Raw genomic sequence first — 13930 nt, 5'->3', positions numbered from 1 at the left:
ACCAGAATGTACAGAGGATTTGAAATTGGAAGTGATCACTATTTAGTCTTGAGCAGGATAAAATTGAATTTCATATTGAAAAGAATAACATGTAAGAAAATTTTAAGGCGAATGAAAGTTGAACAGCTCTCAGATATGAACTGTAGACTAAAATACACAAAGATTATTGAAGAAAAAATGAGAGTTTGAGAACAGGAATCAAACCTTCGAGATTCAGTGGCAAACTCTGAAGAAAACATTGATTGATTCTGCCAGAGAGGCATGCGGTGAGGTTGTCTGTAAGGATAAAAAAATCAGAACTGCCTGGTGGACACAGGAAGTTAAAGAGGCAGTGAAGGAAAAGAAAAAAGCATATCAAAAGTTCCTGTCAAATAAGTCAGCTTGTGCTCTTAGAGAATATAGAGACAGATGCAAGAATGCTAAACACTGTGTAAAACTAGCTAAACAAAAGTCATGAGAGGACTTTGGCAAGAATATAGAAAATAAATATCAAGAAGGTGGCAAAATATTCTGGAGGTTGTTGAAGAAGCTTAGGAATGGAGGAAAGAGTGCTGTAAAAGGAGTTAGAGATGATAAAGGAGACATGAAAACGGGAGAATAAGATATCCTTGAGTATGGAGTAATTACTTTGAACAACTTCTAAATGAAACAAGCAGTGATGACAGCACAGTGGTAAAAAAACATTGACCAGGCATGCAGTCGGGAATACATATCCATACTTGAAGTAGAAAAAGCGATCAAAGGCTTGAAATGTGGAAAGGCAGCAGGAGTAGATGATACTCGACCAGAAATGCTGAAGTATGGTGGTGTGAGAGTCGTACAGTGGCTGCACTGCATAGTTCAGAAGGCCTGGACAGAGGGACGAATTCCCGATGATTGGAGTAGAGCTCTCATAGTACCCATATATACAAAAAGGGAAATAAAACTGCATGTGAGAATTACAGAGGTATTTCCCTACTGAGTGTTCCTGCCAAGATCTATGCAAGTATACTTGAGAAACGGTTGAGAAGAATTGTGGAAGAAAAGCTTGGTGAAGAATAAGCTGGATTCAGGCCAAATAGAGGCTGTCAGGATCAGATCTTCACTTTACGACAAATAGTGGAGAAAGCATGGGAATATAACAAAGATCTGTATTTAAGTTTTGTCGATTTGGAAAAGGCATGTGACAAGGTGCCAAGAGAGAAGCTATTCAATACGTTCCGGTTATATGGTGTCAATAAGGCAGTATATCAAGCAATACTTAGTCTTTATTTGAGTTGTAAGTCATCAGTCAGAATTGAAGGAAGTACAGGAAGATGGTTTAATGTTAAATCTGGTGTGAGACATTATCCCCTCTGTTATTCATTATCTATATGGATCACATCATGAAGGAAAGTGGTATTAAACCTGATATCAAAATTGGAGATGTTAATGTCAGCTCTTTGCTTTATGCGGATGATGTTATACTTCTAAATAAATCCACTACAAGTCTGCAAGATTCTCTGACTAAATTGAATAGCTGTTGTAATAGATATGGTATGAAGGTGGTCAGTAATAAAAAGACAAAAACAATGAAAATAGGCAGAATCATTGAAAATGTCAACTGTGTTGTGAATGGAGAACCTGTGGAACAAGTAAAACATTTCAGCTATTTAGGCACGATTTTTACTGAAGATGGTAAATTAAATATAGAAATAGACAACAGAATCAGCAAAGCTGGTATGGTATGGTAATAAGAGAGAAATTAGTCGGAACACTAAATTAGCTGTATACAAGACAGTGTTCAAACCAGTTTTAACTTATGGATCTGAGAGCTGGGTCAGAAGTAAAACACTTGACCAAAGACTAGAGACCACAGATATGAGAGTCCTGAGAAAGATTATAGGCGTGAACAGATGGCATCAATGGCAATATCATATTAAAAATGAAGATATTAGGAAAGAACTTCACATTGTCAGCAGAGCTAATCTCAGGTGGTATGGTCACTTAAGCAGAATGGGTGAGGAAAGATTAGCAAAACAAGTGTTCTCTGCCAGGTTGGCAGGAAAACGACCCAGAGGAAGACCAAGATATAGGTGGATTCATACGGTACAAAGTGCCTTAGATGATAGAAATATAAGATCTGATAATGTTGGAGTCTTGACAAGTAACAGACTGATTTGGAGGAAAATTGTAGACAGGAAATTAATAATGATGTAATTTTTTTCATGTACTACTATCATATCCTGTACACCCTTTGAGGGTACATAGCAGGAATTTGATGTTGATGATACACAGAATTGTGGACAGAAAAATATTTTAAAAAAGACAATTGGCAAACAATTAACGAAAATGAAAAGGAAATAACTAAAGAAGAATTAGAAATCAGTCTGAAAGAAACAGGAAACGGAAAATCACATGGAGAAGATAAACTAGGTTCAGAACTATATAAGTATGCAGGAACTAGATTCAAAGAAAGACTCTTATTATTTTTAAATAAAATTTATTCAACTGGTATCCCCCCAACAGAATGGAAAAAAGCAATTGTGATTCCTATCTTTAAAAAAGGTAATAGAAATGACCCTAAAAACTATAGAGGTATCAGTATACTAAATTCCTGTTACAAAATATATAGCAGAATCTTAAATAGCAAACTAATGAAATATTCTGAAAACTTTATTTTAGAAGTACAGAATGGATTTAGAAAAGGACGATCATGCATAGACCCGGCCTTTTGCTTAAAATTAATAATAGAGAAAAGAAGAGAATACAATTTAGAAACACATATTGCATTTATTGACTTTGAAAAAGCATTTGACAAAGTTAAAAGAAACATATTATTTAACATATTAAAAGAAAGACAAATACCAAATAATATCCTAAAGGCTATCACAAGTATATATGAAAATAATCAAATACAAATAAGATGAAATCATGAGTATCATATACGAGAGAGATAAACCAAGGGGTCCGACAAGGATGTCCCATCTCAGCAATTCTTTTTAATATCTACTTAAATGAAATAATAATAAAATGGAATAAAAATTTACATCAAGGAATTAAACTTTCTTCTACAGTAAACTTAATTACTCTCCTCTTTGCCAACGACCAAATGATAATTACAAATTATGAAGATAAACTACAGAAAGCTATTTTAGATATAAATGAGATATCCAAAGATTATGGTATGATAATATCAACAGAAAAATCAAAAACTATGGCCTTTAAAGGACAAGATCCAGCAAGAACTAAAATAGTAATAGATAACAAGATCTTAGAACAGGTGAATTCATTTAACTACCTAGGATGTACCATTACATATGAAAAAGATATAAACGTAAAAATTGCAAAATATTTAAAAATAACAGTTGTGATTAACTCTATATTTAAACCAAACCTAGTTCAAAAACAAACCAGACTAAAAGTATACAATACATTAGCCATATCAGTGGTAATGTATGGAAGCGAAATCTGGATTATAAAACAAAAAGACAAACAAAGATTAACAACAGCAGAAATGAAGTTTATGAGAAAAACTGCAAAGTATACCCTATTTGATCACACAAGAAATGAAGAAATTATGAAAGAATTAAACCATGAACTAGTAATAGAAAAAATTAAAAAATATAAACATAAATGGATGGAACACGTTCAAAGAATGAAAACAGAAAGATTACCAAAACAAGCCTTAAAGTACAAGCCATTAGGAAAAAGAAAACTAGGACAACCTCTTAAACGATTCAATGATGACTTCTAATGCCGGAACAGGCGATGCTAGGCCTAAATCTTTGATATGCATGATGATGATAAAAAATATATATATATATTTCAGAATGGAAGTTTCTGTTATTTTGTCCTGACCTTAACATGCTACAATTATAGGACTAGAAATATGTTGTATATGTTTAGTTTGTATTTAAAATTACATCTTCACTCCATATATTGTATGAAACTGTACATTTCATGATGCTTAGTAGCACTGTCCCCAAGACGCAGCTATGAATGCAAGTTAATCTGCTTAAGAGTTTCCTGAGCATGAAGGATTATGATACCTTCTAATTTTGATTAATGGTGGCTGGCACTTCTTATCCATGTGTCTTTAAGTTCTCACAGCCTGACTTTCTCTCTTTACAGAAAACTTGCACATACAGGTAGATACATTCACCAGCAGTCACTTCCCTCCTCCTAACAACACAGAATTATAAAAATCTTATATAATAGGGCAAAATTAATCAATTCAGATAACAATGCCCCAACTACTGAACTTAACCATATCTTTAACAGCTTCTTAGCCAATGGCTACAACTTTCAAAAACTATTAAAAGCAGTTAACCCTCCCTTCATAATAGAGATTACTCTAAATCTGTTACCATTCCATATATCTGGAGTAGTACATATGAAAATCTAATGAAAATCCTAAGAAAATATGACCTCAACTAGTTACAAACCACTTAAGAAATGGGCGTCTCTTATCTGCTTCACCAAAGACCAGTCACTTCCTCTAGACATGTCTGGAATATACCAGGTCCCTTACAGTTGCAAACTGTCCTACTATGGTCAAATAGTCAGGACAGCCAAACACAAGGACTGCATCCAGTTTCACCAATACAGCTACTCGGGACTTGCTGATCATGCATTGGACACCACTACAGAATACATTGGAAGAAGGCTACTTTATTAAACTACAACAAGCACAAGTATGAAAGATTACTCCTTGAATCAGCCTCAGCTCTGAAAAACTTCCCAAACCTCAACAAGTTTGAATGCATAAAACTGCCCAAAGTTTGGGAAGCTTACATTCTAAGATCATCAGCCCAACGGCCAGGACAACCCAATTTAACCTGCTAGGGCACCTTTTAGGACTCTAGGACCGACTTCAGTTGGCTTTCTTCAGCCTCATTTGCTTAGTGAGAGTGCTTGCATGCATATATCATTGTTTTGTGATACCTGAAGATAGCAATGTAACAAAACCAAAATATCGGTAGTTATTAATGAAAATTTTTATAATTAATAATTTAGTTTACATTTACATTTCTTAAAAATTTAGAAGAGGCTAATAATAACTTTACATTAATTGCCATAGTATCCCATATTGCAAAGCATGCATCCTTTTGGAGTATGCATTATGCACTATGCATTATGGGAAGGATCACCTCAGAACAATTTCAACCTTGACTGAAATCTTATCAGTTAGAGAAACAGTCTATGCTAGGACATCCAGAATGGTTCAGCTTTGGTAATGTGATGTTCATCAGTTTCCTGATATAGCATTAAGGGATTATAACAGTATTGCATCATTAAGTTTCCATTATTACTAATCTGCTGTCAGTAGTTTCCTCCAAATTAGTCTATTACTTGTCAGCACTTCAATATTATATCTAACCTTTCAGTCTTCTAAGGTGCTTTCTGACTAAATCAATACCCCTGCCAAATTTGTTAAAGCAGTTACTGAATTTAGTTAGAGAATCCAAGAGACTTACACTGGATCGCCTGCCTAAAGCAAAGAATTTGTGAACTGATTTAAAAATCGTTTAAAGAAGTAAGAACTGTGATGAAATTCCATGTGAAGAGTTTTAGCATTATTTTTGCTTTTTTAGATTTCATAACAAAAATGGGCAGGAAAGGGAGGTATTTCCTTTTCTTTTTTTGATTTATTTTGTATACAGTAGACTCTCACGTTATCAAAGTTGTAAGTGGCAAAGGAATGGTTTGCTATAGTGAAAAGTTATAATGAATTTTTTTACTGTCGTTGATATGAAGTCTTAACTAGGGCTTTCTGTACTTTGTTCCAGTGTGTGAATTCACAATAATGGCATTTGCTATAGCGAGAGTTTACTGTGTATTACCTGCTTTATATAGTATTGTTTTTATACATTTCTAGGAACCCAATAATCCTTCTCAGCACATCATGTTTTCAATTTACTGTGGACTTTTGGTTTCTCTCTGCTATCATCTGAGTCGTAGTGCAAGTGACCCAAGTGTGTTATGGTAAAAGTTTTTTGATTTTGAATAATATTATTCATGAATTAATTTATAGATTTTTATTTTTATCTTTTCGTATCTGTATACAGTAGATATGCTATAATTGTGAATTTTAGAGGAATAAAATGTTCATGATATAATTTGTCTGGAAAATTTTTTACATCTTTTATTTATTTTTTTTTTAATAGGCCAACTGTTGGAACAGATATTCTTGTGCTGGTGTAATTTTTCAGTCATTCATTATTGGCATTGAATTTGAATGCATTTATGAAGTATCTACTCATTAATTGTTATAATTTAATTTATCAAAAACAGGGAAAAGAAGTGATAGAGAGAGAGAGAAATTAATAAAAGTGACATTTGAAAATGAGAACAGGAATTCTAAATTTTATCCGTAAATAAAAATATCGATGCATAAAGTAATAATAAAATGAGAAAATAATTAAAAAAAAACACATTATTTTCAAAATCCTTAAGATAGGGAGGGTGAGGGGTTTGTAAGGTTTGATTCATAATTCAAAATATAAATATATTTTCATTTTCCATTTCCTCTATTCCTTCAGTTTGTTAGATAGAAATCTGATCTTGAGTTGCACTATACGAGGGTGGACTGAAAAGTTCTCAGCGTAACAATGAAAAAACGAATTTATAATTTCAAATTATTTTTATTTTTCAACATAATCTCCGTTAACATTAACACGTTTATTCCAGTGATGCTTCAGTGCCATTATCCCGTCCCTGTAATGGTTCTCAATACCTGCAAAATACCCCTCTGCAGCTGCAATCACCTCTTGATTCAAAGAAAAATGCTGACCAGTGAGGAAGAGTTTTAGTTTTGGGAAGAGATAGAAGTCAGAGGGAACCGAATCGGGGAATAGGGTAGATGTTCCAACAATTCATAGTGAAGATCCCTTAATTTTCCCATTGCCAAAACACCTTTGTGGGCAGGTGCATTGTCCTGATAAAAGATGATGTTTTTCTTCTGCATACCGGGTCTTTTCTCACAAATTTTTTCTTTTAGTCTGGTTAAAAGATCGGAATAATATTCCCCGGTTATTGTTTTACCCTTTTCAAGATAATTAATAAACAAAAAATGTCTTTAGCATCTCAAAACACCAATGCCATGACCTTTCCTGCTGATGGGAAGCAACTTTGTCTTCTTTATCGCTGAACAACTGGCTTCTGTCCACTGTTTTGACTGCTGTTTGGATTCTCGTGCGTAATGGTGAATCCAAGTCTCATCCATAGTAATAAATCGACACACACAAAATCAGCTTTATTCTTGTTAAAAAGCTCCAAGCACTGTTCAGAGAAATGTCTATAGTCTCAGCAATTTCAAGCACTGTCTCACCGGTCATCCAATACCATATCGTGCAGTTGATCAATGATTTCTGGTGTTTTTGGATGTCCTTCACGTGGATCATCTTCAAGGCTGGTACGGCCACGTTTAAATTTGACAGCCCATTTCTTAATTGTCGAAAATGAAGTAGAAGAGTGCTCATAAATTCTTATGAACTTTGAATGAATTTCTTTTGTTGTTAAATCTTCTTTTACAAAGAATTTTATAACCTCACCATGCTCAATTTTATCTATTTCAAGGGATGCAGACAACACTTTTGCTTCAGACAGTTGTATAAAATAAACTACTTCATAGAATGACTTGTAATTTCACATGGATACTTATGACAGATGTACCAACTTAGAAAAAAAAATCTTGCGCTGATGATGTTGCGATCTATGGTCGAGGCCGAAAACTTTTCAGACTACCCTCATACTGTTAGATCTCAAATATTGTTGCAATATTAGTGTAAAATTATCCGATTCATTCAGATGCGTGCATTATAATAGATTCCTTCTAGGCACGCAGTCTTGTAATAGCTAGAATAAAACGCTATTTGTATGTGTATTAATTGAGAACAACAATTTCCTAAATGTTTAGGAGAGAATGGGGTGGTCGTTATGATTTAAGCTAGGCTGATAGGTAAGGCTTCAATGTTTCCTTTGAATAAAAGTTTAAATTTATAAGTAGCAAAACTTGGGTACTGTTCCATGACTAGTGTAGTCAATATCATGTTGAGTCAAACCATGTGACCTTTTTCAATTGAAAGTGAGTTAGTCGATGTCATATGGAGGTAGCAGGGTTTTTTATCCTGCATATAGGCAAAATCAGCCATGAGAACACAAGCAATTTACAGACGAAATAAATACTGTTGGTGGTGGTGGGAAGTAGATGCTGTTGATGGTGGTGATGTCATTGTGTTTACTGTGTACTTGAAGAATTAAGTACACTCAGGTCTTTTTATGCAGATTTGAAGTTATGCGGTCAGTAACTTCAAAACTTATGTACCGTTTTACATAATGAACAGCATGTTGCAGTACATTCTGGCCCATTCCTGCAAAAAATACATGTAATGTGTAAGCAGTGAGTGTCCGTGAAGTTTAATTTTGCATGTGAGTAAGTGTTTGTCTTTTCATTACCAAAAGTCTAAATTTTACTAATTTTTATTTTAAAGATTTAATTTGGCCCGATGAAGAAAAAAAGCACCAAAGGAAAGCAATTTCTTTGGAAATGAAAATTGCAATTTTAGATCACTCAGCAAAAGGAGAGGGATCTATGGCGATTGGTAAACATTTTAATTCAATTTAACAAATCATCTACTATAAGAGCAATTAAAAAGAATAAAGTCACAATAAGAAAATCTGTCATTTCTGGCAGAAAACTAAGTGCCAAATTATCATTGTACTTAAGAGATGCTTTAGTAGAAAAAATGGAACGAGCGCTCGTAATTTGGATTGAAGAATTAATTCAAAGAAGAATTCCTATAAATGGTTATTTAATTAAACAAAAACTCTTCGGTTTTATGAACAGATGAAGCAATTGGAGCCGTCTACTTCCGCTTCCCAGGCTAATAAAGAATTTTCGGTTAGGAAAATTTTACCTAGCCGGGTTTTTAAAAAGGAATGCACTTCATAACGTGAAAGTTACAGGAGAGGTTGCAGCAGCAAGAAGCAGCCAAAAACTTTCAAGAGAAGTTAGCCAAAATTATTGAAGATGGTGAATATTGTCCCGATCAAGTGTTTAACGCTGATGAAACAGATTGTTTTGGAAGAAAATGCCTAGTCGAACTAGTATCGCAAAGTCTGAGAAAAAAGCAAGTAGGTTTAAAGCAAGCAAAGATCGAGTAATGTTGTTACTTTGTAGCAATGCATCAAGAAATCGAATGTTGAAACCCCTCCTAGTAAATCGATCTCTAAGACCATTTGCTCTAAAAGGCCAAGATCTAAAACAGCTTCCGGTACATTGGATGGCTAATACAAAGGCTTGGGTAACAACTGCTGTATTTACTGAATGGTTCAATAATTGCTCTGTACCAGAAGTGGAAACACATATGAAGCCAAAAGCTCTTGATTTTAAAGTTTTATTAATTGTTGACAATGCATGAAGTCATCTGCATTTAGAACATCCAAATGTGCAGGTAGTGTTCTTTCCACCCAATACAACAAGCAGTATTCAGCCATTAGATCAAGGCATAATTGCTACTTTTAAAAAATATTACGTTAAGCACACTTTTCAATTTATATTGGATAAACTCGAAAATGAATCATTAACAGTAACTGACGTTTGGAAAAAATTTTCTATTTTGGACTGCTTAAATCATGTTGCATCTGCTATCACTGAAATAAGACCACAAACTTTAAATGCCTGCTGGAAAGCAGCTTGTCCTGGATGTGTTGCAAACAGTGCAAGCATTCAAACCTCTACATTAGCAGCTGAAATCATTACTTTGGCACATGAAATTGGTGGAGAAGGTTTTGATACATTTAGCCAGAATAATGTAGACGAATTGCTTGTGAATAATGCCTTAAGTGATGATGATATTATTGGATATCAATTAACTTTAGATATCGTCGAAGGTCCAGAAAACGATAGTGAAGCGGAAAAAAAACCTGTCCCCCTCACTGCAAATATAATTCGAGAAGGGCTTGAACTGTGTAATAAATTTGAAAATTATTTTCTTGTTAATGACACAAATTCTGAATGAACCTTTAAATTCCAATGTGAGCTGAAGAACTGTATGTCTGGATATCTCGAGCTGTTATAAAAAATTAGTAAAATCAGCATCGCAAAGTTTAATCACTGATTACATTGTCAGAAGAAAAAAATCAGCACAGAATGAGGTTGAAGCTAATTTTGTTTGTGAAGAACCATTGCTTTTACCATACAGATCTGATGTGCTGACTATCTCTTCTGGTGATGAAAGTGATTTCGCACCAGTTCGCAAACGTTGCCGAATATTGTCTAATAGCGACAATAATTCTGATGACAAAATGTTAAAAAAAAAAAAAAAAAAAAAAAATTGTTACTTTTCAATAAAATTAAATGAATAAAGCTTTAAAACAAACTTAGGCATTCTTATTTTCCTGAATTTTTATAAACTTTTTTATGCGATTTTAGGTTTATTTTAATTCATTGCTTCAGTTTTAGAAAAGTATGGAATGTATCCCTAATTTTTCAACGTACCGTATATTATTGCGTATAATGCAAACAATTTATGGTAAAAAATATTACTTAAAGTTAAGGATTTGCATTATATGCTGATCCTAAAAAATATAATATCTTATTAGACTTGTGCACAGAATATATACTACTTAATGCTTATGCAACCAAATCTACTTGACCCACTTGCATTCGGCGACCGAGCATGCATTGTATCTGTGCATAAAGCTACTTACATTACTGGTTTTATGCCAGATACGATGCGCACTCCGTCGCCGAATGATAGAGCACAGTTAGGTATATCGGTTTAACCACAGTTCGTTTTAAATATTATTCGTTAAACAAATTGAAAATGAGCCAACAGAAACGTAAACGTTCATCTTTTGAAGCAGGATTTAAATTGCGTGTCGTGCAGTTTGCAGAAGAACATAATAACAGTGTTGCTATGTGAGAATTTGGTGTAGCAGAGAGTAATATTAGACTTTGGCGTAAGCAAAAAGACAGTCTTAAAAAAATTCCCCAAAACGAAACGTGCCCGTCATAGAGAAGTAGCATCCTTTCCAAAACTTGAAGAAGAGCTAATTGAATGGATTTTGATGCAATGACAAGATGGCATTATAGTAACAAGAAATGCAATTCATTTTCGAGCTCTACAACTCAAGAATGGTAAATTCAAGGACATACCAGGTATTTCATCTTTTCTTGCTTCGCCTGGGTGGTGCAACAGATTTATGGAACGCAAAGCATTAACATTACGACACCGAACAAAAATTGCACAGAAGTTACTAAAGCAGCTTGAAGAAAAAGTGCAGTCCTTCCATAAATTTATCATAAAATTACGGAAGTGTCACGGATATGAACTTTCCCAAATTGGCAATATGGATGAGACACCCATGTACTTTGATATGCCTGGGAATCGAACAGTAAACTCAGTTGGTAAAAAGGGTATCTTCATAAAAACAATGGGACATGAAAAAATGCATTGTACCGTTGTTCTAGCACGCATGGCAGATGGAACCAACAAAATGGAGAGCATGAAGATGATGACGACAACTGCTACACTGATGATGCAATCCCTACAGATGAATTTATAAATGAAATGTTTGATGACTCAAAAGATGAAGAAGAATTTAAAGGATTTTGACATTTTGTTTTTAAATAAATATTTCTTTCGTTAATTCGTATTGTATTATTTATAATGTTATGGAACGAGATTAACAGATCGCATTATACGTGGATCGCATTATACGCTATAATATACAGTAAGTTAGGTCTTTTTTGTCTGTGGTTTTCTGTGGAACGTATCTACCACATAAAAAGAGACCCCCACCGTAGTGGTGATGAGGTTTGTAACAGAGTAGAATGTTCTCTTGCAATGAGTCCTTGGTGGTGTCACATAATAATATTTCTAAGGTTTGATAAGCTAAATAAAGTTCTCATGTTCTGAAGTATGTTTTTTGACTGATCTTTCTGTTTGACCAAAATGTGAAAGTTGCAAGAAAACATGGAAATTGACAGTTTTCCTCCATTTATTATTTAGCATATGGAGGAAATACAAAATATTTGAGCATAATATTTTAATACATATAAAAAGCATTGAGCAAAATGATATACAGACTAAGAATTCAGTTAACTGGTCAGTGGTGCTATCTGGGAGTAAATGCAAATTCCTGAAGAGTGGATGGGGCATTCATCAGTGATATGATACATCATCTGCACAGCACCACACACACGCATGCGAAAGGGTGACTGTAAAATTCCCCACAAATGTACTATGTGAGCACAGTTGCCTTGTCCACTCCTAAATCTTTTTACCTGACTTCCAGAAGTGTTTAGGTAGATTGAATCCTGGCAATTTGATGGTTGCATCTGTGATCAGGTACTTGTTTATAGACTGTAGTTTATTCCAGAGTCTTCTCCACCAGTCCCGGGGTCTATCATCTGGTAATTCCACAAGCCACATGGGAGATCAGGAGGCAAGATGGCATGCTAGAGATGAAGAGATATATTGATGAATAGTACACTCCAAACTGGCAAACAATACTATGCAACAAGGAAGACTAGAACCAGGGCTGCTATTCTAAGAGTTGAGACATTACAACCCCTAAGTTGTGTCTGTCAGCTTGTTTATGATGTCCCTGGCAGATATCGTTAACTTAGGTTTTTTTCAGATGTTTTTGGTAAGTTGGATTATAGTCATGTGTGACACCGAGGTAAAAAAAAATTCCTTTCATGGATTAGAGTCCTTTTGCAGAAGTTTATTTTTAGTTCTCTGTGAACCTCATGGTTATTTAGGAGGAAAGAAGAAACAGCAGCAGTTTTGCTGGGATTAAGAGATAGTCCCCATTATTCAAAGTAATTTTGTATTGAGCTCAGAACTTTGCTATGTGTTTCCTCAAGGCCTTGGAAGAGACTGTCTTGGGTGGCAACAGCTATGTCATCAGCTTAAACTTCCAACTATCTGTTGGAGGGCATTGCTTGTGTACAATTTGAATTAAGCTGGGGCGAGGACACATCCTTGTGGCAATCCATCCTATAAGATCCAAAATACACTATTTAGTTTTTTTTTTTTTTTGATAGATGATTATTTTAGCTGCTTTATAGAGCAGGGGCAAATTCTCCATGTGCTTGCTGCTCAAGCTCATTAATTGAGAAAGAAGTAATATTTATTTGTTAATAAATGCATGCATTTATAAGCATTCTATTTAGGCTTTTATTTTTGTAGGCAGAAGACATCTTAAGCTTGCGCAGCAATAATTGAGCTTTGCATTGTGTATCGAAGGCCGATGCTCGCTCATCTAGTCAAAGCTACCTTGGCTTGCTCAGTTGTAGGAGCTTCCAGGTCCTCGCAGCAGCACTGTGATTTCATGCGTGCGCATAGCCATTTCATGTCATCTCACTCTGTTGCTGGCACAGGCCATATGCAGTCAACGTAGCTCTAGCCAGTGAGCTTCAGCCAGCCTACTTTTTATGATGATGTTATTGACCAGTTCATAAAGAAGAACCGTAGGGTAGAATTTGTATTCAAGTACCTAAATTGAAAAAGATAGAATATCATTTGTAAAATAAATGTTGTATTTGTATGATTAAATGTACATAAATTTCTAAATATATAGTTTTAAATGGTCAGTAATTCATTATTCCACTAATCAGACTTCAATCATACCTCTCACTCCCTGAATGATAACAAGAGCAAGTGTGAATTTCAAGACCAGCATTTACAACTCTTATAGAGCAAATCTTTTGTCCATACAGTGTCATGAGTTGATGTTACGTCTATGAAGGTGGTACCTGTGTTTAAAACCTTTTTGGGACCTGATTACAGCAGCTTCTGCCAGGCCTAAATTCACCTGTTCACTGGATTTAGGCCTAAATCCAACTGTTCAGTGGTTTCTGTTTTAGGAGAAATTCTAGAGAGGATAATCCTTTCAAAAAAATTTGTAAGGAATGCGGATTAATGCTATATGACGATAATTATTAGGGGTCATCAGT

General features: G+C 34.6%; 1 protein-coding gene across 1 annotated transcript in view; it reads left to right on the top strand.

The window, feature by feature from the left end:
• The window catches only part of pcx (pecanex), a 621557-nt gene that overhangs the window by 397968 nt on the left and 209659 nt on the right, over nucleotides 1–13930 (top strand). The window contains exon 19 of the mRNA XM_090398640.1: nucleotides 5840–5946. Coding sequence (XP_090254766.1) covers nucleotides 5840–5946 — 107 coding nt within the window. The remainder of the gene's footprint in view (nucleotides 1–5839; nucleotides 5947–13930) is intronic.

This window comes from Typopeltis vanoorti, chromosome 10 (genome assembly GCF_054136105.1).
Source record: "Typopeltis vanoorti isolate ZY-2024b chromosome 10, IOZ_Tvanoo_1.0, whole genome shotgun sequence".
NCBI classification, from domain to species: domain Eukaryota; kingdom Metazoa; phylum Arthropoda; class Arachnida; order Uropygi; family Thelyphonidae; genus Typopeltis; species Typopeltis vanoorti.
This window is presented reverse-complemented; position numbering and strand designations above follow the sequence as displayed.